Below are 23,161 nucleotides of genomic sequence, written 5' to 3'. Positions count from 1 at the left end.
TTCGAGCCACCAACCTTCCAATCAGCAGCTGATCTGCTCTACCACCTGAGCCACAGCCACCCACCCATCACAAGTGGGTGAGGCTGGTTCTGATATGGTGCTTTTCTACTCTGAGCATTCAAAGTGCTTCATACAAATGACTCATTCAAGGACTTTTCCTGTGCAGAAGAGTTTTCTATCTTGGGGTTAGTATCTCGTATCAAACAACCAACCTTCCAGTTACTTCGTGACCTGCTCTAACTCCTGAGCTACAGACAGAAGAGGAGTTTGTTAAGAATTTAACTGTCAAAGTTTTTTTTCTATTGTTTATTAAATTAATCTTATTAAATTTGAGTAGAACGCTCTTTTTATTTTTCCGAAACCTTGCAGCTTTTGGTGGTTAAACTGCAAATATATAGAGAAGGTAACCCAGAGGAAGAATGCACAGAGACTTTAAGGTCAGCTATCAAGAATCATTTTTACGCATTTTGATGCAATGTTATGATATTTGATGTTGAAATTGATTAGAAACGACTAATTTCATTTCTACAGAATTATGCAGTGTGGGTGTCCAAGAAGATGAATTCAGAATTTCATGTCAACTATCATATATGATTGAATACAGAACCTTCATACACCTACCTGAAACCATTTAAATGACATTATTGAGTTCCTTCAAAGTTTCTCCGTTTGAACAGAGTTGTTCTTTAATTTCTCGTGTCTCAAGCAGCAGTTTGAGGTGAAACTATGGATGCATGAAAGAGCAGCTGAGCCAAATGACAACTGAATTTCAACTATAAAAGATGATTTTCAGAAATATTTTACATTTTTTGAAGTTATTTTAGATTTGAATGAATCATGAATGAAGAAGCATTACCAGAAAAATTAAGAGGAGAAGACAACTTGAGTGAAAAACAAATGACACTGTGGCTTTATTTCTGTTAACTTCCTGAAAACCATGTGTGTTGTTATGTGTGTGATCAGCAAAAAGGGATAAGAAGCAGCACTACCGTAAAACTTAGCGTTGAAGCTCAAGTTTGGCAGATAACGGGTGGCAGGCGTGGCTCACACTTGACCACGGTGTTGGAGAAACTCTGAGCTCCGGGTCTTTATAATCACTCTGCGGAGCTCACAGAGACTGCAGGGAGGACAGGAGGACAGAGCAGACTTTGTGAATTATTTTTTTATCTTAGATGTAATATAAATTCAACACAGGCCTCTGAGGAAAAGGATCGTGCTACAAACTTTTGTCTCTTCCAACAGAAAGCAGAGGAGTGGAGTTACTCAGAGACTGACTGGATTAAACACACCAAAGGTTTATATTCCAGTTGGACCGTATCTCTTACCAAGGTCTGCACTACGTATCAGGATGTGATCTTATTCAGGTAATATCAGGGTTCTTATAGGGGTTTGTTCACAATAGTAACTTATGCAGCCATTTTTCAGTCTCACTGACCAAACTTTTTACAACATGCTGCATTTTTAATAGTAAACTTCTGTTCAGTGCTTTTCCTGTCACACACTCATACATGTGTTTTGTCTGCAGCAGCAGCTGTGTTGTTGTTAGCTTGTATTATCTGTTTAATCTCTTCAACATGGTTTTAGTTTTCTTTGTAAAGTCAGCAGCTCTGTCACTTTTCTCTGATTCCTCTTCTGCTCGACACTCAGCTGACACTCAGTTTCATTTCCACATTCATGAAGTTGTTGTCCAAGCGAATCATAGGCTCCATGATCGGTCAGCAAACTGTGTCCAGGCAGACAGGTTGGATAAGAATAACAGATTTATGTTTGATTACGCCCGTTTCCAATTCAGTTCCAGTCATTCCTGGCCCCAGGAGGTTGATGGGGGGCAGTGGGTTGTAAGCACAATGTAGATGAGTGGAGGCTTAATGTACTTAAACTTCCAGTCACAGTGAATCAGTGTGTGTCAGTGAATGCATCATGTGTGCTTCATGGCTCCATCTAGTGGACTGATAGTAGAAGTAGAGCAGCTGATGGCAGCTTCCTGTGCCTCACACTGCTGTCTGACTGCATTCAGCTGATATTTGGACAGCACACATGATGGAAAGGAGGATTTTGGTTTATGTGCACATGAATGATTTGTGTTTCCTCTGCAGGTGAAGGTAGAAAGTGTGTGTGAGCTGATGTGAACTGAGCAGCATGGATCAGTGTGAGGACAGAGAGGAGGGAGTCCCTCCCTCTAAAAGCACTCTGTGTGGGGAACATGAGAGCCAGACCAAAGCTCAGAGGTGAGATGACCATCTCTAACTGTCCATGACTCTTCTCCATGTCACAGCTCAGCACTCACATCACTGCTCCATCATTATTCACACTCATACCTCTGTGTGTGTTGTTTTAAAGCCCAGAGCTGTGGGGCGTACCAGGCTCAGCTGGACATAACCCTGAAACTAATCCAGAGCCTGGACCTGAACCCAGCTGTGTTTCCTTAAAGAGCAACAGGCCGAAGGATATCAGTGTAAACTTTAACAAAAGACTGTTATGTGACAAAGAGTAAGTACATTATTTTTATGAGATTGTTCATCATGTCTTTAATTTAATATTTCCAGTTTTTCCTTCCTATCTCATGAAGCTGTTACATTTATTGTTTTTCTTTTAGGATCAATAAGAGGCCAGAATCTCCTGGACCTGAACCCAGCTGTGTTTCCTTAAAGAGCAACGAGTCGAAGGATTTTGGTGAAGACTTTAAAGGCTGTTCTTCTGCTGCTGAGAGGTAATGTGTGTCTAGATGTTGTTCCTGACTCTGTATTTTTGAATAAATCCTCATGTTTAATATCAGCTCAGCTCTTTTTCACACATTTCTATGTTGGTATGTGAAGCGGTGTGTGTTGGAGTGTTTCCACAAACACAGCAGTCAGAGTGGAAAGAGTGGATGTTGTAGGAGGTGTTTGTGTAGTGAAGAGGCTGAGTGTCTGTAGGACTCCAGCTGCTCCAGCAGGTGTCTCCTTTGTGCTTTGCTTCAAACACAGTGTAGGGAGGAGCTTCCACTCAGGTGTTTCAGGTGTTGCTGGATGGAGGAGGACAAATAGTTTTTCCCTTCAGTGACACTTCAGCAGCTCAATGTTCTGGGAGATGTTTGTCTTTATGAAGGTTTATGGATTCTTGTTCTTACTTTGGTGAAACTGAGCAACACATTTTCCATCTAACATTTAAAGTAAATTTCCAGGTGAATAAAAGATCTGCAGCTGCAGCCTCTGTGATGTTTCACAGTCTGAAAGTAACAAATTCAACCAGAGTTCAAACAAAGGCTTAATATACGTGTGTGTTTGATATAATGTCAACAAGTACAAACAGGTGCTCTTACAGGTCTTAATCACAGAGGTCTGATAAGTCTGGTGACTTTCACACTCAGCAATTTTGCTGCCTTTTATTTTATATTGGCCTTTTTAAAGCCCTTCAAAGTCTCCCACATTCATACAGAGCTTTTAACACCAAACTCCTTTACAGTCCTTCTCCTCTCACACACGATCACACGACTGATTTGTCTGCAGCAGCTGTGTTACTGCTAGTATTTTATTATGTGTGTAATCTCCTCATATTGTTCCTGTGGTTTAGTTTGACTTCCTTCTGCAAACTCAGCTGCTCTGTTGCTGATACACGGCTCCATGAATATGATTGATCAGATGCTGCCAACACCATGTGTTTCATGTGAGCGCTCAGCTGAAACCCTGGGTTGACTTATCGAGTTAATAAGAAGCTTCACGTGACTGTGAATGCTAAAGTGAATCCAGATAAAGGAAAGAGACCCTGCTAATGTTGGACTCACTTCTTAGTGTAGATCCCAGGAGGAAGTTCAACATAGCCATTCTTTGTGCTAGCTCGACCAAACCTGAGAGCACAGTGCAGGATAATGATCATCATCTGTCTCTGTCAAGGACATTTAAAATCCACAAATAACAAACATAATTATATTTGATCATTAAAAATATGTTTTCACTTAAAAAAGCATGAGCACACTGGTGGATTACAGAAACATGAAAACTCGTTAACAGTAAAGTTAATTTAGGCGTAAACAAAGTGTCAAACATACTAAAGTAGAAGGACTGATGTTTGTGTTAACCCTCAAATGGGCTGTACAACATTATATAGGGAGACAAAAACAGAGATTATCGTAGCCATCGCTCTCTCGCATGGACGTGGCAGTCTTGCTGTCTGCTGCGAATCCTCCCCGTACCTCCGTGACCTCGTCTGGTATCTGCTCCCTCCTCTGTAAGAGACAGTAAAGGAAAACACGTCTCTGCCTAGTCTTGAAAATCTAATCTTATCATCCATTGTTCTTCTAGGGCCTCTTCTTCTTGTGGCCTCAGCTAACTGCTAATATTTAAATGGCTAACATTAACATGTGTGCCAGCCAGGTTAACATTTATGATGAACTATGATTAATTAACTGATGTTGAAACTGGAGCTTTACTGACCTCTGAAATTCCTCCTAAAGTGTTATTCAGTGTTGTGACAGTCAGCTGCTTCAGCTGCTGCTGGGATGGGCTGTGGCAAAGAGAACAGAGAAAATCCAAATCAGAGTTTTTCTCTGAATTAAAAGGAAACAACAATATATTCTACATGGTGAAACTGATGGTTTCTGGTGTTTGGGTCTGTTTTTCTGTATTTATGCAGATAAAGTGTAAACTCAGATGAATTATACCGTCAAATGTTAAAGGAAAATATCAGGATGAGTGTCTGTGAGCTGAGAAGGACGTGAAGCGAGCAGTTTATCCCAGAGCTGAAGCTGCTCTGTGTGCAGAGATGAGCTCAGATTCCTGCTGTGATTGATCAACAGTCACAGAAATGTAGACTTGTAGTTATTACTGCAGTATGGTCACAGCAGATACTGATAAACATGTATTATGAGGATGGATGATCAAGTTTCTCACTCTCTCCTTTAAATCTCAGTTTTTTCTTCTTCACAGTTTATCTGTTAATTTAATGAATAACACTGAAAGAGTTTCTGTTATATTTCCCCTTGAACATCAGCTTATTAGGGCGGCATTAGGAAATAGCCCCCCTCCAAAGAATGAATAAATGAATGATGATAATAATAAAATGATTCAAAAGCAGAGCTCAGAGTGGTAGGATGGTCAAACATGGATCCACGGGTGGTTCAACTGCATTTGGTGACGTGACCAAAGCAAATCTTTCAAATAATCCCACCATCAACGGGATGTTGTCTCCTTTACTACGGTTACTTTACTTGGTCACCGTGTGAATTTCTTTGAAATGAACCAAATTCTTTTATTTGTTGGTTGTTGCATATTTAACCTCTACAGTCAGGAAAGGAGGAGATGAGGCCTCAACAATGTTGGGTTGTAGCTGTGCTTCAGGTTAGAGTGAGTGTCCATGGAATAAATGTAAGTCAGTGAACTGGAAACATGACTGTGTTCAAACTTTGTTTTCCTTTTTATAATGAGTCTAATCAAAGGTGGACAGAAGTATCTCCACTGTGACTTTTCTGTGTCACCATCAGAGCTTCTGCACAGTGTGGAGAAAGATCCAGAAGCAGAGCTGGACTGCAGACAGCCAGTCAGAGCAGCTGTGTACAAAGTAAGACTGAACATCTGTCTGCTGATGGACTCATTTCTGAAAACTGGACTTCTTGTGTTGTTCAGACATTGAAGAGTTTTCTTTCTCTTTAGTCTCGTTGTTTTTCTTTCTTTCAGCAGATATTGGTCTGCAGGAGGTTTTAGATGAACATAAGATCAGTCTGAGGAGGAGATGTGAACGTGTGACTGAAGGAAGTGATGAAACAGGAAGTAGAACCCTCCTCAACAGGATCTACACTGAGCTCTACATCACAGAGGGACAGAGTGAAGAGGTTCATACCCAACATGAGGTGAGGCAGCTGGAGACAGCTTCCAAGATGGACGCCCTCCATGACGCTCCAATCAGGTGCCAGGACATCTTTAAAGCCTTACCTGACCAACAGAGACCCATCAGAGTGGTTCTGACCAACGGCGTGGCTGGTGTTGGAAAAACCTTCTCAGTGCAGAAGTTCACTCTGGACTGGGCAGAGGGCTTGGAGAACCAACATGTCAGTGTGGTGGTTCTGCTTTCATTCAGGGAGCTGAACCTGATCAGAGATGAGCAGTACAGTCTTCTGGAGCTGCTCCATGTTTTCCATCCAACATTACAGAAGGTCACAGCAGAGAAGCTGGCTGTCTCTCAGCTTTTGTTCATCTTTGACGGCCTGGATGAAAGCAGACTTTCATTGGATTTCACCAACAGGAAGCTGCTGTCTGATGTCACACAAAAGTCATCAGTCAGCCAGCTGCTGACAAACCTCATCCAGGGGAATCTGCTTCCCTCGGCTCTCGTCTGGATAACTTCCCGACCCGCAGCAGCCAATCAGATCCCTCCTACATGTGTTGACAGGCTAACAGAAGTACGAGGCTTCACTGACGCCCAGAAGGAGGAGTACTTCAGGAGGAGATTCAGTGATGAAGAGCTGTCCAGCAGAATCATCTCCCACATGAAGACATCCAGGAGCCTCCACATCATGTGTAGTATCCCAGTCTTCTGCTGGATCACTGCTACAGTTCTGGAGCACATGTTGACTACAGAGCAGAAAGGAGAGCTGCCCAAGACCCTGACTGACATGTACTCACACTTCCTGCTGGTTCAGACAAAGAGGAAGAAGAACAAGTACCATGAGGGACATGAGACGAGTCCACAGGAGCTGACGGAGGCTGACATGGAAGTTCTTCTGAAGCTGGGGAGGCTGGCGTTTGAACATCTGGAGAAAGGAAACATCATGTTCTACCAAGAAGACCTGGAGCAGTGTGGTCTGGATGTGACAGAGGCCTCGGTGTACTCAGGAGTTTGTACAGAGATCTTCAAAAGAGAGTGTGTGATCTTCCAGAAACCAGTCTACTGCTTTGTTCATCTGAGCATTCAGGAGTTTCTGGCTGCTGTCTACATGTTCCACTGTCACACCAACAGGAAGACAAAGGTGCTGAAGAACTTTTTGGGAAAAAAATACAACAAGTCCTCTCTGGATGATTTCCTGAGCAGAGCCATGTATAAATCCCTCCAGAGTAAAAATGGCCACCTGGACCTGTTTGTTCGCTTCCTTCATGGCCTCTGTCTGGAGTCCAACCAGAGACTCTTAGTAGGTCTGCTGGGTCAGACAGAGATCAGTCCAGGAACCATCCAGAGAGTCATCAACAACCTGAAGGAGATGAACAGTGATGAAATCTCTCCTGACAGAAGCATCAACATCTTCCACTGTCTGATGGAGATGAACGACCTCTCAGTACATCAGGAGATCCAAGAGTTCCTGAAGTCAGAGAACAGATCAGAGAAGAAACTCTCTGAGATCCAGTGCTCAGCTCTGGCCTTCATGCTGCAGATGTCAGAGGAGGTTCTGGATGAGTTGGACCTGCAGAAGTACAAAACATCATGGCAGGGACGACAGAGACTGATTCCAGCTGTGAGGACCTGCAGAAAGGCTGGGTGAGTCCAGATGTGATCATTAACATCATTGATCAGTGTAGGTTAGTAGTTTAATTTTGAAAATAAAATCAGATTGTAACCACAAAGTGTTTGTGTCCGTACGCTGCAACCTTCCACACCATTCCTTTATTGTACAGACTCAGCAGCAACTCCATGGATCCCAAATCCAAGAGTGGAGAACAGATTTGAAGTGTGTCACATCCATGCAGTCACAGCTGTTTCCACTGATATTAATCCTGTTCAATGACACGTTTCATATCAGTGAATATGTTCTTTAGGACGTCCACTGACATGTTTAAGTGTCCTGCTGGAAATCACTCAAATCATCCATGAAATCCATGAAAAATCCTTTTAGTGTTTCTAACTTCACCCTCTGTCCTCTCTCTCTCTCCATCCTCCTCACTGCTTCTTTCACTGATAATCACACAAACATCGTATTCAGCTACAAAATAACACAATAATATCATCTGATGATCATTATTATAAGAGCAGGATCCATATTTGATATCAGAGTAACACACTGCTTGGTTATGTGCAGTCATCATCAGTGACTGTGGGTCAAACAGAAGCTCTCTGATTGGTTGCTGACCTTGGTCACCTGTCCACTCTCACCTGTTTGTGTTTGCTCTCTCTTTGCTGTCTCCATCCTCTCTCTCCTTTCTCTCCCTCTCTGTCTTTGTACGTCACTCAGGTCCAATGGAAACAGTGACATTTACAAACCAATCAAAGACAAACTGATCCATGTCAGGTTATAACAATATTCAAAGTGAATACAGGCTGCTGCTGGACACAGACAGGTAACATCATTTTGACTTGCTGTCACCTGGATCTGGACTCATAAACACTGAAGCCCTGAACAGGAATACAAATCATTTTCTGCCAACTAGCGACACACCAGCAGATAATGGCTCAGAAAGCTCAAATGAGCCAATCATTTCTGTGTTTAGTTCCCCTGAAATCAGATCTGATATCAGCAGCTCTGAGTTCATTCATCATTATTGTCCAGTGATGAGATTTCTGCTCCGTTTGGTAACAGTCAGCAGGTTTTTCCTGCGTGTGGACGTGAACAGTCGTACCTGACAGCAGGTAGCAAACAGAGATCATCTTTCCAGCTGGAACTCTTCACTGAGCTGAACTCATTCAAAATGTTCTGGAGTCAAAACAGGAAACAGTCCAAATGTGTGTCTTCACTCTGACTCTGGATCAGATCTCAGTGACAGACTGTGGACATTATGGAAGCCTAAATGTGACACCATCTTCCTCCTTCATCTGCAGATTAAAGCCAAACAAAGATTCTCATTAAAAGTCTGCAGGTCTGAGAGAGACTCAATCGTTGTGTCATGTCAAACACAGTAAGAGGAGCTGAAGCACAGATGTGAAGAGCAGATTCATCAGATTATGACCTCACTCTGTTTTGTCTTCATATACATTCAGTCTGTGTTTATAATGCAGATTTTCTGCTTTTATAATAACACATTTTATATTTTCTATCATCACAGACTGACTCTGTGTGGACTCTCAGAGTCTCACTGTGAAGTTGTGGCCTCAGCTCTGAAGTCCAACCCCTCCCATCTGACACAGCTGGACATGACTTGGAACAAGCTGCAGGATTCAGCAGTGAAGCTTCTGTGTGCTGGACTGGAGAGTCCAAACTGTCGACTGGAGACTCTGAGGTGAGTTCACTGACTGCAGCTTTTGTTGTTTTTCTATATTTCAGGTCTTTGATGTTTGAAACTTTCTTCAGTTCCTAAATGTTCAGGATGTGTCTGAAGACAAATGTGAAGAAGTTTGAGTGCTTTCAGAAATGTTGTCTTTCCAAACGACTGAACAACAGTTTTTCCTTTTGGCTCCAAACAGAAGTGACAGACTTGAGCAGGGTTCATTTAAAGGCTGACAGAAGTGGAGTGGTGACAGGGAGATGTTTGACAGGACAGTGTTTCAGCCTCCACAGGTTCATGTTGTGCTCCATCAGTCAGTGAAGATGAAGTCGGTGCTGATGAGGCTGTAGAGTGTGTGAGGGATGTGAATGAGGATGATGAAGATCTGATGATAGCAGATAAAAACAGGCTGCAGAGACTTTGAGCCATACAGGGCACACAGTGTGTGTACAGAACAGCTGAAATCATTATGGAGGCCTCACTGGGATATGGAAGCATCACAGTACAGCTTCAGTGAAGCTTTAAAGTCTCTGATATGAGATGAGAAATGAAGCAGCCAGAGCTTTTTCATGAGTGGAAATCCACTGTGACTGTGAGCTGCTGCTACAGCCTCCAGATTAGCCAGCAGCTCATCCTGCTCAACATTTTCTCACCAACTTTAATGGAAGTGTGATGTTTTCAGCTGGAGTGATGGTCAGGGTGGCCTCCCTCTCCTCTTCTTCTCCTCTTCCTCTTTCATTTGTAAAGCCACTTCTGCTGCTTTCATTCATTTGGAAGTCCTGTAGCTGAGTTTGGGAGAGACTAACAGCCTCGGCAGCAGAGGGGAGAAAGGCTGTAACACCACCACTTTACTCTGTTCTACCTGTCACATCATTTTATCAGGAAACAAATATGCTCATGTTTTTACTATGTTTGTCTTGAAGATGTAAGAAGATCACATGGTGCTTTTTATTATTGTGTTGGTTTGTTTGCTGTCTCTTGGATGGAGCCAGCTGTGCGTGGCCCCTGGGCCTGTGGTCAGAGTGTGTGCTGGATAATCCGGCCCAGGATGAGGCCAAACTGACATGGGATGAAATGTCTGTCACATAATTGAGCTTAGTGTAGTTTCATTTCTGCACAATTTAAAAACAACCAAAACTTTGTTCTGTCTTTTCTATGTTATACTGTAGACTTTCTTTGATACTGTGTCCAAAAGGAGCAGCTTTTACTTTGAAGGGGAGGCGTCTCTGTTTCCTCTTCAGGTTGGATGATGGAAGCAAATGAGTGTGTGATGTTCTTTCAGTGTTGCACTTTGTAGACGCTCCCTGAGCACTGGTCTCACAGCCAGCTGCACATAGAGACCAGTGTTGTTAGTCCAGGTCAGAAGATGACTTGTTGGAATGAAAATGAGCTTGTAGTTTGTCTGCTTTAATAATGTGACTGGAAAAAGGTGTTGGACTTCAAATATGTCCATTTCTTTCACACTTCACCTTTAAAAGTGAAGCCTTGTGGTTCCTGGAAGGAAAAACACGACTTTTTCAAGTCTTTGTCCTGTTTTTTTGATAAATGTACGACTTTAATGTGAAACATTCAGAGTTTTTTCTCTTGTTGTGTTTGTTTGAAGCTGCTTCCTGTTGGCTTCAGCTGTTTGGAGTTTCCATTTTCTAAACTTCTACATTCTGAACCTTCTTCAGCTCTGAACAGATGATGAAACACTGAATGATTTCAAGCTCACACTTTGTCTAATAAACTTACATCTTTCATTCTTTATACAGATTGATGGACTGTGGTTTGTCAGAGATCAGCTGTGATTATCTGGCAGCAGCACTGAAGTCCAACCCCTCCCATCTGAGACAGCTGGACCTGAGCAGGAACAACAAGCTGCAGGATTCAGGAGTGAAGCATCTGTGTGGTTTCCTGGAGAGTCCAGGATGTGGACTTGAAACTCTGAGGTCAGTCAGCATGTTTTAGTTGTGCTGAGATGAATATGATGTGAAAGTTGTGCTGACACTAAACTGCAGACATCAGGCTGATATTATACTGATCCACACTGAGGATCTTCATGGTAAAGTCTGTTTTCTTCTTCTCTGGTTTAGTCCATTGACTGCAGCAGAACAATGTTCACATTTCAAACAGTGAGACTCAACGTATGGCCCGCGGCCCACACACGGCCTGCCCACCTTTCCTGATTCAGAGAGAGGGGACCCTGATTAACTGTGTAGTGTTCTTCCTCACAGTTCTAAGTATCAGACACAACAATGAATAATCCACAGCTGACTGTCTTTAGCAGGTCAAAGGTCACGGCACACAGCAGACAGTGGGAAATATTATAACTCTGATCATTTATCAGCACATATCCATATGTATAAAAACAAAGCTGACACTGTGAGACTTGATCAGAGGTGTGATCATCACAGCAGAGGCCTTTGTGTCAAAGTCACTGAGGATCAAACAGAAACACATGAAGCAGATTTTCCTGTTCTGGCTTTTTATAGCAGATAACCTTCAAAATATTCTGCAGTCCATCAAAAACTGAAGCAAACCATGAATCAACATGTGAACATGAGCTGATGCTGCTGAAGTGAAGCAAAGTTACAGAGGTTTGATTACAGACACAGCTGAGAGTTTGTAATTTGTCATCATTTTAAAAGGTTTACATTTCTTCAGTATATCCACATTTGCAGCTGCTACCTCAACCTCCACTTGTCCAACACAACTGCTGTCCACTGCCTCCATGACATTGTGATTTTGCTGTTGGTCTTCTGTCAGATCTTCATCAATCACTTCTGCACGGGGCACACCTTCAGACTCTGCAGCTGCATAACGAAAGCCTGTAAGATAAAATTAGACATAAGGTAAATGTACACCAATATTCCAATGACAGGTGTGTGATTCATCTGGAAGTTATGTGCGGATTAGTGTACAGTGATAGCAATTTAGTATGTTTTTAGAGGGGGGGGGGGGGGGGGGGGGGTTGTTTACCTCCGATGGGTGCTCTTTTTCGCTTCCGTTGCGTACGCCTTGAGTGCCGGTCCGAGTCTGATACAGGTATGTCGTCATGCCCCATGTGCAGTGTTGGTGCCCAGTCTGGATTTGTTACATCCATTTCATATGCTGGTTTGCCTGCAATAATGCCAAATCATAAGCTACTCAGTCGACATGATGTGGTTCTGCAGCATCACACATTAGCATGTTTTATCTCATTATCTATGACCTCAGCACGTTGAAAATAACACTAAAAGCCTTTCAAGAGTGATATGAATTAATTTAGAACTCACCGGAAAGAAAATGCCGTGAGCAAACCAACAAAAAGCTGGGGATTGCAGAGAACTCGATATCCGCTCGTCTCACCGCTGCAATCCAAGCCTGACGTCTTTGTTTAGTAATATCGGATACATGGGATCCCTCACGTTGCCTCCAGGATGGAAAACGATGAAAAGAGAGCCCGTTATCCAGCTTCTTGCCTTCACGATCGTGTGATCTAACGTTGCAACCGACAACACAACACGTACGATCCATAGCTGAAATGGTATCCTTTGGCTGGCCTACTGTCATGGCGGAAGGGGGCATGGCCCATCTCCCGTGACATCACGCTCCAAAGCCCTATAGGTGGGAAAATGTACCATGTTGACCAATCAAAAATGATATGGAAACATGACATTTGGTTGTTTAGCAAAAGGGGGAAGTTTTAGGAGTGACCGGCAAGAGAGAGCGAGTGAGCGAAAGAGAGAGAGAGTTTTGATACGTGAGAGATTTGTGACGTTTACCGTGTTTGGTCTCAAGTTAGTTTGTTGTCTTGTGTATTTAGTGTGTAGCTGTTGTTTTGTTTTGTGTGTCAGTTCTACTAGTGATCGTCACAGTTGCTGCCTTAAAGCCAACAAAGGCAGATTGCAGTGTAAACGCTGAGTGACACACCTGCTGTCAGACCTGCAGGTTTATCCCTGTGCTGTTCTCATATGTGTTAGAGTGACACAAACTATTGTTTGACACCTGATTGTTCTGTAAATAGTTTGAAATGATTATATGAAAAACGTCTGAGCCTTGGCTGCATTTTTTGGTAAATAGTACCATATAACTTTGTTGTTTGCAAAACGTGTGCGTATTTTTAAAAGTGTACAATCTCTATTTGCATTTCAAGTTGTGAAGATGATTCGTTAAACATGTGTGTGGTTTTTACAGTCAAAATATCACTTTCTACGTGTATTTTAAATTTTGTCTGAATTTAGATAAATTGTGCTGATACAGTTGGTCAAAATGAGAAAATAACAGATTGGCAAGATAAACTGTTTTTAAAGGTAAAATATAGAGGCCACATCAAAAGTAGTCAAGAAGGGTTAAAGGCTAAAAGCAAAGTTGTCACCAAGTACTGTTTATATTTGTGTGTATTGCTGCAGCTTTTTTGAGTATTAATTTGGTGCCTTTGTGTGAAATAATGGTATTGTGAGTGATCCATATAGTCACAAAGAATAGCCACTTGTTTCTGTGCTACCAAAGTTCCCCGGCTTTCATTCAAAATGTGTTTATCGTCAGCACCTGCACATTAAACTACTTAAACATTATAAATGTCTTCAAGCTCACACTGAGGCCTGTGGGGTACTATCAGCCACTGAGACAGTACACACATTTATATGTGTTTGTATATGAATATTTCATACTTTAAGACTGCCTGTTTATTTAAGGGAGATGAACAAAATACATTGGAATTGTACAAAATAATATCATGGATGATAAATTAAATAGATTTTAAGTAGATGCTTGTGCATTCTTAAAGTCTTATATGTTGAACTGAACTATGTGATCTGTTCAAAGCCTTAATCTTAATTTGAAGTGAAATGTGCATTTTGAGTTTATACACTATGTATATAAGGCGACCGTTTCCTTTTGCAGTATTTTTGTGTGGTGTACTTTTCTATGTCTTAACAAAAGGGGAACAAAGGTGTTTAAGTTCACCTAGGATGATGTGTTTTAATTTTCACATGGTCTTGCTTGAATTTGACCCTGACAAAGGCGTATGAACTCTGTCAGCTGTTTGGAGTTTCCATTTTCTAAACTTCTACATTCTGAACCTTCTTCAGCTCTGAACAGATGATGAAACACTGAATGATTTCAAGCTCACACTTTGTCTAATAAACTTACATCTTTCATTCTTTATACAGATTGATGGACTGTGGTTTGTCAGAGATCAGCTGTGATTATCTGGCAGCAGCACTGAAGTCCAACCCCTCCCATCTGAGAGAGCTGGACCTGAGCTGGAACAACAAGCTGCAGGATTCAGGAGTGAAGCATCTGTGTGGTTTCCTGGAGAGTCCAGGATGTGGACTTGAAACTCTGGGGTCAGTCAGCATGTTTTAGTTGTGCTGAGATGAATATGATGTGAAAGTTGTGCTGACACTAAACTGCAGACATCAGGCTGATATTATACTGATCCACACTGAGGATCTTCATGGTAAAGTCTGTTTTCTTCTTCTCTGGTTTAGTCCATTGACTGCAGCAGAACAATGTTCACATTTCAAACCTTCAAAGAAGAAGAAAAATCCTCCACTGGATAATTCACTGTGAAACTCTCCAACTCTTCATTCCACCTTAAAGTCTGTCTGACACTGAAATCCAAAGCAAAATGTGCGTTTGCTTTACAGACAGCAGTCCAACACAAACATACACACATCATCCAAAACACAGTCCAACATCCAAATCTCCTCCACTGCCAGCATGAATGATGGGAAAGAGAAGGAGGAACACTCTGACATTCAGGGTTAGAATGAGTTTCATGAAGCAGACTGTGAAGATCAAAGCTGCATTAGAAAGCTTACATGAATGAATGAGTGGACAGAAGTGGACAGAGATCATCTGAAGCACTTCAAAGGCTTTAAATCAGCACATTTCTCTTTATTCTTTATCAACTTTGTTAGTTTCTCTCAGTTTTCTGTGGAATGAAGCTAACAGCAGGCTAATAAGATGCTGACCAATAGGTTTCTATTAAAGGTTGTAATTTGTATATGAAAAAGTGCTTTGGCTCAGCAGGGATCAGCTTACAGGTAGAATACAGCTGCTGGATGGGATTAGCATGTCATAGTTATCTACCAAACTGCTAACTGGGGGATTTCAGGCCATCTATGGATCATTTTTGCTAACTGTTTATTCAGCTTAGGCTCACAGGGCTGCAGCCTGTGCCCTAGCTGTCATAGGGCAAGAGGCGTGGTCCACCTGCACAGGTGAGCAGTCCATCACAGGGCCAACAGAGAGAGACACAGAGAAGCACTCTCTTACATCCACACCTACAGCCAATTTAGAAGCACCAATGAACCTAAGCAGCATTTCATTGGACTGTGGGAGAACATCCAACCTCCACAGAAAGGCCAACAAGCTTCAACCTACAACCTTCTTGCTTTAAGGCACTAGTGCAAACCACTTTTCCCCATTTCAGCCCAAATCCTGCATCTTCCTGTTTTTGACTCCAGGCCAGCTCCACTAACACTTTCTCATCAGACACTGCCACCTAGTGGAGGAAGTCTTAGTTCCATTTGAAGCTCCAGATGACAGTTAGTTCCTTTACAAAGAGGTGGAGGTGGTGGGGCCACAGCACCATCATCACTGAGTGCCATAGGACACTTAACCTTTGTTTCCATATGCTGGGAACTTCCTATTTTTTCCAAGGAGGACGGGAAAATGTGTGAAGATCTCCCAGTCAGTTCCTCACAGCACACTTCAATCATTCCCCTCCCACAGCATCAGGACCAGGGCTTTTTCTCTCTTTGGTCCCACTAAGAGATTTCCACACAAACACCTCATCAGTGGGACTCTCAGAGCTACCAGCCCTTTGCTACAATCACAAAGCTCTTCATTGAAATCAATGATATCAAAGCTGGAATCAAATGAGTCCAAGTCTTCTGCTGACTCAGCATCACATTCGTCTTTGCTCCTTGTTCTGCATCCCCACCATGGACTTCATTCCTTTCCAAGCCAGCCTTGAGTGTCCTTTATTCAGCTCATCCTCTGCTTTACTTTTACACCTGATTTTAGCTGCTTTATCTCTCTTTCAACAAGTTTCTGTGCCTCAATCTTTTTCTTCTCTCCCTCATAACAAGACAGCTTCTTCTGCCTGAGAACATGTTGGAGTGATTTACTAATCCAGGGCTGCTTATTGGGGAAAATACTTCCTGTTTCCAAAGTAATCCCCATTTTTCCCAGAAAGAAATGTAAGTAGAAATCGATGATCTAAGTGAGAACATGAGCCTTTAAAAAGTCCCAGTGGGTGCAGTCAAAGCAGTCCCTCAGTCCCAGTATAGAGTCTTTGGTCCAGACTGGAACAAGTGTGTGCCCAGTTTGAGCTCTCTTCAGTCCTGTGACCTGACAGACCCAGAGGGGCCATCACATCACATTTAGAAGCTCCCCTAATGGAGCCACAACACATGTCCAACACTTAGTCTGTCTTGTTGGACCAACTGGAAGAAATGATTCAAGGACTTAGTCACAGAACAGAGATTCAAATCTCCAAAATCCAACTGGCTGCATCAGGACATATAGTCTGAAACTCTGCACAGTTTCCTGTTTGAAGCTGCTTCCTGTTGGCTTCAGCTGTTTGGAGTTTCCATTTTCTAAACTTCTACATTCTGAACCTTCTTCAGCTCTGAACAGATGATGAAACACTGAATGATTTCAAGCTCACACTTTGTCTAATAAACTTACATCTTTCATTCTTTATACAGATTGATCGACTGTGGTTTGTCAAAGATCAGCTGTGATTATCTGGCAGCAGCACTGAAGTCCAACCCCTCCCATCTGAGAGAGCTGAACCTGAGTGAGAACAAACTGAAGGATCCAGATGTGAAGCAGCTGTCTGATCTTCAGCAGAGTCCAGACTACAGACTGGAGACTCTGAGGTCAGTAGAGTGATGGAGTGAGTGGGTGGTGCTGTCAGCAGTATTGTACTAAACACAGTCAGTATGAAACAAAGATCCAGTGTTTCCTGTAAAGCTGCAGCTTCTCAGTGAAGCTGTGAGAGGAGAATGGTGACAGGCTTCAGGATTGGACACAAACACTTCCTGTTTCTGACCTTTATGGTCACCATGGTAACAGCTGACACGCTCTGATCAAACGCTGTCAACAGCCAATCAGCTCTCTGAACAAAGCAGCACGCAGACCAATGACTGCATTCATTTCCAAGTTTAAAGCAGTGAAGAACACAGTCTGTAGGTGAGGAAGAATTTAGTGAGAGCAGATGTTTGGATGGAATTCCTCCAGTTAACAGCTGGAACCGTCCATCTGGATTGTTGGGCTTGTTGTTGGGGTTCCTACAGAGCTCAGAGTGGACACACCAAGGTTCTTCTAATGAATGAAAGTCCAAACTCAAACTAGGAGGGAAAAACATTTTCATCAACTTCAATAAAAATCCAAAGATTAGAAAAAGTGAAGCAACAATGAGTCCTAGTACAGTCCCAGCACTGAAGTCCCTGCTGCTCTTTATACTGGATGTGCTGCATCACTGACTGACAGCTGATGAAGAGTCTCTGGAAACACTCGTTTATCTCCTCTGCTCTTCCTTCTTCTCTCTGCAGGTGGAGGTGATGATGGTAAACAGGACGGTGTGTGTGCTGAGAGAGGAGGAGCTGTGTCCTGATGATCCAGAGAGGTTGAAGCAGCAGCAGCTTGTGTGTAGAGATGCTCTGACTGGGCCATGTTACTGGGAGGTGGAGAGGAGAGCTTCATCCAGCAGTGACTGACAGAGGAATGAGAAGAAGTGCAGATGACTGTCAGTGCTGCAGAGTGAACTGCTCTGAGAACAGCTCCACTGTCAGACACAATGTAGAGTCCAGCATCATCCCTGTGTGTCCCTCTGGATCTGACAGAGGATCATCAGTGTATCTGGACTGCTCTGCTGCTGCTCTGTCCTTCTACAGTCTCTGCACAGTCTCTGTCTGACTCTGGCTTCAGACCCTCCTGGATCAAACTCACCTGGAAAGACTTTCAAACATCACTCAATAGATTTGAATACAGAATATATTTGATATATACTGTAGATGTACTGTAGAGTTGCAGTTTGTCACTTGTAAATACAGTCTGTGAGCAGCTATGAGCTGAAAGATCTTTCTAGAAACACAAAATGTTTTCACTCTTCTGTTGCTTTTTCATATATTTCCACAACATTAATATTGATCCCACCTGTCTCACCTGTTTCATGCTTTTATACATAATAACAGGACACGTGTGATCTGAGCGCTGCTGTGGTTGCTGTGCTGCACGTCTTCATTTAGATAACAGAGATGTTAGGTATTTTAGTACCATGGGAGCATTTACTGGATATTGTTTTATAGTGACATTATGCAGGAAAACTCTGTCATTCAATAAGGCCCCTTTGTTTCAGTGTTTTTCTCTTTGACCCAAGAATTGATGTGTGAGAATCACAGGCTGGTACAAGGTTGAAATACCACAGAGATCACTCCCTCAGCTACATTAGTTTCTTAATCTCTTAGGAGACGCCTGTTGAAGGCCAGATGGTTTGTTTCAGAATTCACTAATGAAAGAACTCTTTATTTTGTGCCTTGAAAATATGTCGCTGAGATAATCACAATTGTAGCTGAACTGATAAACTACACAAAGGATGCTTCTTCACCCAAGGGCAGGAAGACGCTCCCTTATCTTGGTCTGTACTGGTTTAAACTGATAATCTGCTGTCTCATGAATTTTACCCTCTATATAAACTGTTGTACTTGTGAATAAAGTTGAGTCAATTTGGGAAGACAACCTGAAGCAGTCTCTGTTTTCTTGTTCTCCCAAGCTGCTCCCGAGCTCGTACTAACACGCTGAATGGCATGCTTGAATGTTGCTTGAGAATATATTTGACTGTGTTACAGACTAAGGGACATTCTCTGCTGATAGGTGAAGGTACATTCTCTGCTGATAGACGTCCACGCCTCGGAGGAAGTCGATCCACGGATTAGGCCCTGGAAACCGTTTCCTTCAATTTTGGTGTCAGAAGTGGGATCCTGACGAAGGTAGGCACTCGTCTTTTATTTTATAAGACTGTGTTATGCCTTTCTCAGTGATCCACATAGAAACGGGATACGCTGACGAGGCCTTCTTCAGTGGCCCACATAGTAACAAGTGGGATACACTGAGGAGCCTTCTTTAGTGGCCCACATAGAAACACAGGAAGTTGCCTGTTGTTTTGTAAATAAAAGCAGAAAGGACACAGGAAGTTGCCTGCTGTCATAAACTAAGAAGTTGCTCACCAGCAGAAAGGACACAGGAAGTTGCCTGTGGTCATAAAACGAGAAGTTGCTCGTTAAAAAGTGAGAAGTTGCTCACTAAAAAGATAAAATTGCTAGCAAAAAATCAAGTAACCTCAGGTGTGCCACAGCAAAATAAAACTAACTTAAATCCTTCAAGCGTCTAAACCCCTCTGGAAATCACTGACCATGGGTCAGAATAATTCAAAGACCTTAGACGGGTCCGATAAAAAATCAAAATTAACTGTAAAACCGAAAAAAATAAAATATAAAATCACAAATAGCGGACCACCACTTGGGTGGGCCTGATTATAGATATATATTATGTCAACGAATCCCAGGTGTGACTGAATCTCAGCTTATTGAAGAAGTAGAGGAACTAGACCCTAAAAATGACCAAGCAGCCAACACCACCTCGTTTTTGTGGATAAACGATGACAAAATCACAGCCTTTTTTCAAAATCTAAAGAAATTTCTGCTCACAATGTCTAGAGATAAAATCGATTTAAATGCAGTAACCATGTGCAAGCAAAAGCCAGATGAATTTATTCTAGTGTTTATGAAACGTTTCATGCACTGCTGGACTAATGAGGCATGCATGCCTGAAGGTGGAAATGATCAGATTTTCATAACAACATTCTTAAACAATATTCATCCAGAATGTTCACAACTATTGAAGCTGACTGCCACTGATAATCTCTATGACATGAAGATAAAGAACTTTATCACACTTGTCAAAACGAAAGCCGGTGCAGATCTTTTTCCCAACAGCACGAAGGCTAAAAATGTTAGAATGATGTTAAATTTTGATGTTGAAGGCTCAGAGGAAAGTGAGAAAATGATGTATGCAGGGGCCCCGCCCCCTCAACAAGCGCAGCAGGGAGATCTCAGAAGGAGAGATAGGAGTGGAGACGTATGTTTTTACTGTGGAAAAATAGGGCACTGGAGGAGGGAATGCAGATCAGCAGCACGTGGGTCTCAACCACAAAACACAGGACCAGCTCCTGCCACTAGGCGTCAGCAGAGCTCTTCCAGACAAGTTAACTGGCAACGCAGACAGGAATCACATCAAAATAATGGCCCCTTTGCACTTCGGCAGCAACCTTATAATCCACATTTTAATCCCCACCCATATGATAACGAAAGGCTGGACCGACAATAGGGAGGCCCAGGTGATGATGAGGGACAGTGTGAAGCACTACACACGATGCTGCATTTGCAATTGTCCCGTAACACAGAAAGCTTGCCCATGTTAGATATAGAAATAGGTGAAAAGATTTATTCTTTTTTAGTTGACAGTGGAGCCACTAAAAGTTCACTGTCTGGAAAATTCTATAGTGGGCCTGTTTCCTCTGTGTGCATCAACACCATGGGAATAAACGGAACTCTAGTGCAATGCCCCAAAACTCATTCTCTAAAGACACGCTGGGGCCCAAAACCAGACGAAATTACATATCATCCATTCATAATTCTTCCAAACTCGCCTGTGAATCTATTAGGCAGAGATTTAATGGCAAAAATGAACTTGTGTATTTCATTTAACACAAAGGGTGAAATGTTTGCAGATACTGATAACAGCTATGTTTTCTCTGCCCTTTGCACCGACACCATGGAGAAGGAACAGCCTCTGTGTCAGCTGGACGCCTCAGCAGAGAATGAACTCAACATCCTTTTGTCCGGTATTCCACGTCACACACTGTGCCAAAAACGTGTACAAATACCACTACCAGGTAATTCCACATCTGGGAGCCACACTTTTGTTTCTCTCACACTGTTTAACAACATGATAACTGCTCACACCAGTGAAGATAAAACAGTGGTTTTGTCACATAACTCAGACATAGGCTATGACATTACTGCACCATGTCGACACATAGATCTAACCTACCCCATACACTGTACTATCTCTGCTGTCACATTGCCAGCTGAATATCAGAACATGACATTATGGTCAAGAGGTGAGAATGATGTAGGATTTATTGACTGTACACCTTATCATGCTCAGCTGAAAAACAACAAGCCAGTATATGTCAAGCAATATCCCATTTCCGCTGAAAAAACCGCAGCCCTAGACATCATCATAGGAGATTTATTGACAGCTGGAGTAATAAAGCCCACAGTATCTCCATATAACACTCCTGTCAATCCTGTGCCAAAGCCTAACAAACCTGGCGTATGGCGTTTCACACAAGACTTAAGGCAAATTAATGCAGTCATTATGCCTCTGCCACCTCTCGTCCCAGACGTTCCCAGCATACTGACAGCTATTCCAGCAACATCTACACATTTTACTGTGGTGGATTTGTGCTCCGCCTTTTTCTCAGTGCCTGTGCATGAAGACACACAGCCGATATTTGCATTCACACATAGAAATAAGCAGTACACCTGGACACGTTTGCCTCAGGGCATGATAGACAGCCCTGCTGCTTTCTCAATGGTGGTCCGTGCTACCCTGGACAGCTTCACTCCTCCTCAGGGCTGTACCTTGATCCAGTATGTGGATGACCTCCTCCTCTGTGCTCCGAGTGAAAAACTATGTCAAACTGCTACACACATGCTACTCCAGCACCTCCAACAGACTGGCCACAAAGCATCAGCAAAGAAAACGCAGTACTGTCAGACTTCTGTTCAATATTTGGGATTCACACTGTCTCACGGACAACGTTCCATGACTACAGACAGGGTCAAAGCTGTGACCTCCGTCCCTCGGCCCACTACACAGAAGGAAATGTTGTCCTTCCTAGGCATGGTGAACTATTGCAGACAGTGGATACCAGACTGTTCTTTTCATGACCACATTCTGCGTGAATGCTGCAAAAAAGACAAGCCTCCTCGAATACTGTGGTCCACAGAAATGACTGCCTCTTTCAATGCATTACAGGGAGCGCTGACCTCCGCCCCTTGTTTGGGTCTGCCTGACTCTGCCTGCGGTAGTTCAGGGGATGCCGGCCTGCCTGAGAGCAGTAGCGGCTTGCTCTATCATGATAAGGGACTGCGAGAAGCTCACACTCTCACATGACACTATTCTACACACCAATCACCAGGTCACGACCATTCTAGCAAACATAACTACACAACATATGACCGCACAACGTCGCTCAGGTTATGAAGCTACACTGACTTCAACAGCTAATCTCACTATAAAAGCAAACAGCACACCCAATTCGCCAGCACACTTACTTATTCGTATGCTGTGTTCCTCTGACCGACAGGATGGTTCAGACGACCCTGACGATCATGATTGTATGACACGTATACAGGAATCCACAGCACCACGCCCAGACTTAGAGCAGACACCAATCCCAGACTCAGTCATTGTTTATGTGGACGGGTCCTGTTCAAAACCAAATGACAACTCATTTCTTTGTGGCTATTCAGTGGTCACATTGCCTGACATCATACTAGAGGCTCACTCATTACCGTTTCACTCAGCACAAAAAGCAGAGCTCATGGCTTTAATACGTGCCTGTGAGCCACATGTGGATAAGCGAGTAACAATTTACACTGATAGCCGTTATGCATTCGGTGTGGTGCATGACTTTGGCACATTGTGGAGACAGAGAGGCTTCACATCTGCTGATGGAAAATCGATCGCTAATTCTGATCTTGTTCAAAGACTTTTGCAGGCTATACAGCTGCCATCGGCAATTGCAGTTGTTAAAACGAAGGGGCACAGCACGGCTGACACAGACGAAGCAGTGGGAAATGCTCTTGCAGACGTAACCGCGAAAGCAGCTGCTGCCTCACAGCAACCACCCAGAAAGGAAGTATTATCTTTGCCTTTACAGCTGCCACTTGTCACACTCCCAGACTATTTAGAAACAAATGTTGACCTAAAATTCATACAAGAGCAAG

At 42.9% G+C, this 23,161-nt stretch overlaps 1 protein-coding gene across 1 annotated transcript in view; it reads left to right on the top strand.

Moving 5' to 3' along the window:
- LOC146634638 (protein NLRC3-like) overlaps nt 1-23,161 on the top strand; it is a 272,849-nt gene that overhangs the window by 163,423 nt on the left and 86,265 nt on the right. The window contains exons 10-13 of the mRNA XM_085377980.1: nt 9,040-9,116; nt 10,856-11,032; nt 14,237-14,413; nt 16,787-16,912. Of these exons, the coding sequence (XP_085234106.1) occupies nt 9,040-9,116; nt 10,856-11,032; nt 14,237-14,413; nt 16,787-16,912 (557 nt within the window). The remainder of the gene's footprint in view (nt 1-9,039; nt 9,117-10,855; nt 11,033-14,236; nt 14,414-16,786; nt 16,913-23,161) is intronic.

Source organism: Diplotaxodon limnothrissa, linkage group LG3 (genome assembly GCF_057381915.1).
Source record: "Diplotaxodon limnothrissa isolate DT_005_m linkage group LG3, D_limnothrissa_male_GT1.1, whole genome shotgun sequence".
In the NCBI taxonomy this organism is placed as follows: Eukaryota; Metazoa; Chordata; class Actinopteri; order Cichliformes; family Cichlidae; genus Diplotaxodon; species Diplotaxodon limnothrissa.
This window is presented reverse-complemented; position numbering and strand designations above follow the sequence as displayed.